The sequence below is a fragment of the Pyrgilauda ruficollis genome, unplaced genomic scaffold (assembly GCF_017590135.1).
Source record: "Pyrgilauda ruficollis isolate IOZ18807 unplaced genomic scaffold, ASM1759013v1 scaffold54, whole genome shotgun sequence".
NCBI lineage: Eukaryota > Metazoa > Chordata > Aves > Passeriformes > Passeridae > Pyrgilauda > Pyrgilauda ruficollis.
Genome location: NW_024527044.1, coordinates 8,698,685 through 8,699,373, shown reverse-complemented (window position 1 = coordinate 8,699,373; position 689 = coordinate 8,698,685). Strand labels below are relative to the sequence as shown.

The window sequence follows — 689 nt, the reverse complement described above, 5'->3', positions numbered from 1 at the left end:
CACGCCCGGCGAGGCTGAGACTGCGCAGCCCGGAGGCGACCCCGGGAGCCCTCCCGCCGCCGGGAGAAGGCCGAGCCCCCACCCCGCCCTCATGGCCGCCCGCCCCGGGCACTCACCAGCTTCATCGCGTCCCCCGGTTCTATTTACCGGGACAATCCTGCCCCCCTTCCTGCCCGCCCCGCCACACCCCGGGGCATCATGGGCGTTGTAGTCCCGCCTCCCCTCCGCCCTAGATAACGTCATGGCCGCCCGAGGCGTGCCGGGAGTTGTAGTCCGCCCCGAGCGCAGACCCGCCGCCCCATTGGCGCGCCGCGCCCCCGCAGCACGCTGGGAGTTGTAGTCCCGGTGCCGTGGGTCTCCCCGTCACCCTGGGGAGGGGGGAACTACAAGTCCCAGGGTCTCACAGCTGCAGCAGGTGGGGGCTTGGATGTTGATATCAACATGGCGCTTGTCAGACAGACAAAGACAGTCGGTCTGGTGTGATTGAGCCAAAAAAAAAAAAAACCCAAAAAAAAAGAGAGGGAGCGGGCGAGGAGGAGGGAGCGGCAGGAGGAGCGCCGGGCGGGGAGGGGGCTGTGTCCTCGGGGGGCGTGGGGGGGCTGAGGGATTTCCTCCCCCCTATTGTTCTCGTCCCTCCGCGCCCCCCATTAATCTCCCCTCAATCTGGGGCGGGGGCGGGCGGGGGGGCC

The 689-nt window shown here is 68.8% G+C and overlaps 1 protein-coding gene across 1 annotated transcript in view; it reads right to left on the bottom strand.

Moving 5' to 3' along the window:
* Positions 1 to 191, bottom strand: part of INTS9 (integrator complex subunit 9) — a 58,925-nt gene extending 58,734 nt beyond the window's left edge. Inside the window, exon 1 of the mRNA XM_041480996.1 lies at positions 117 to 191. Coding sequence (XP_041336930.1) covers positions 117 to 125 — 9 coding nt within the window. The 5' untranslated portion in view covers positions 126 to 191. The remainder of the gene's footprint in view (positions 1 to 116) is intronic.
* Positions 192 to 689: the final 498 nt, after the last annotated feature.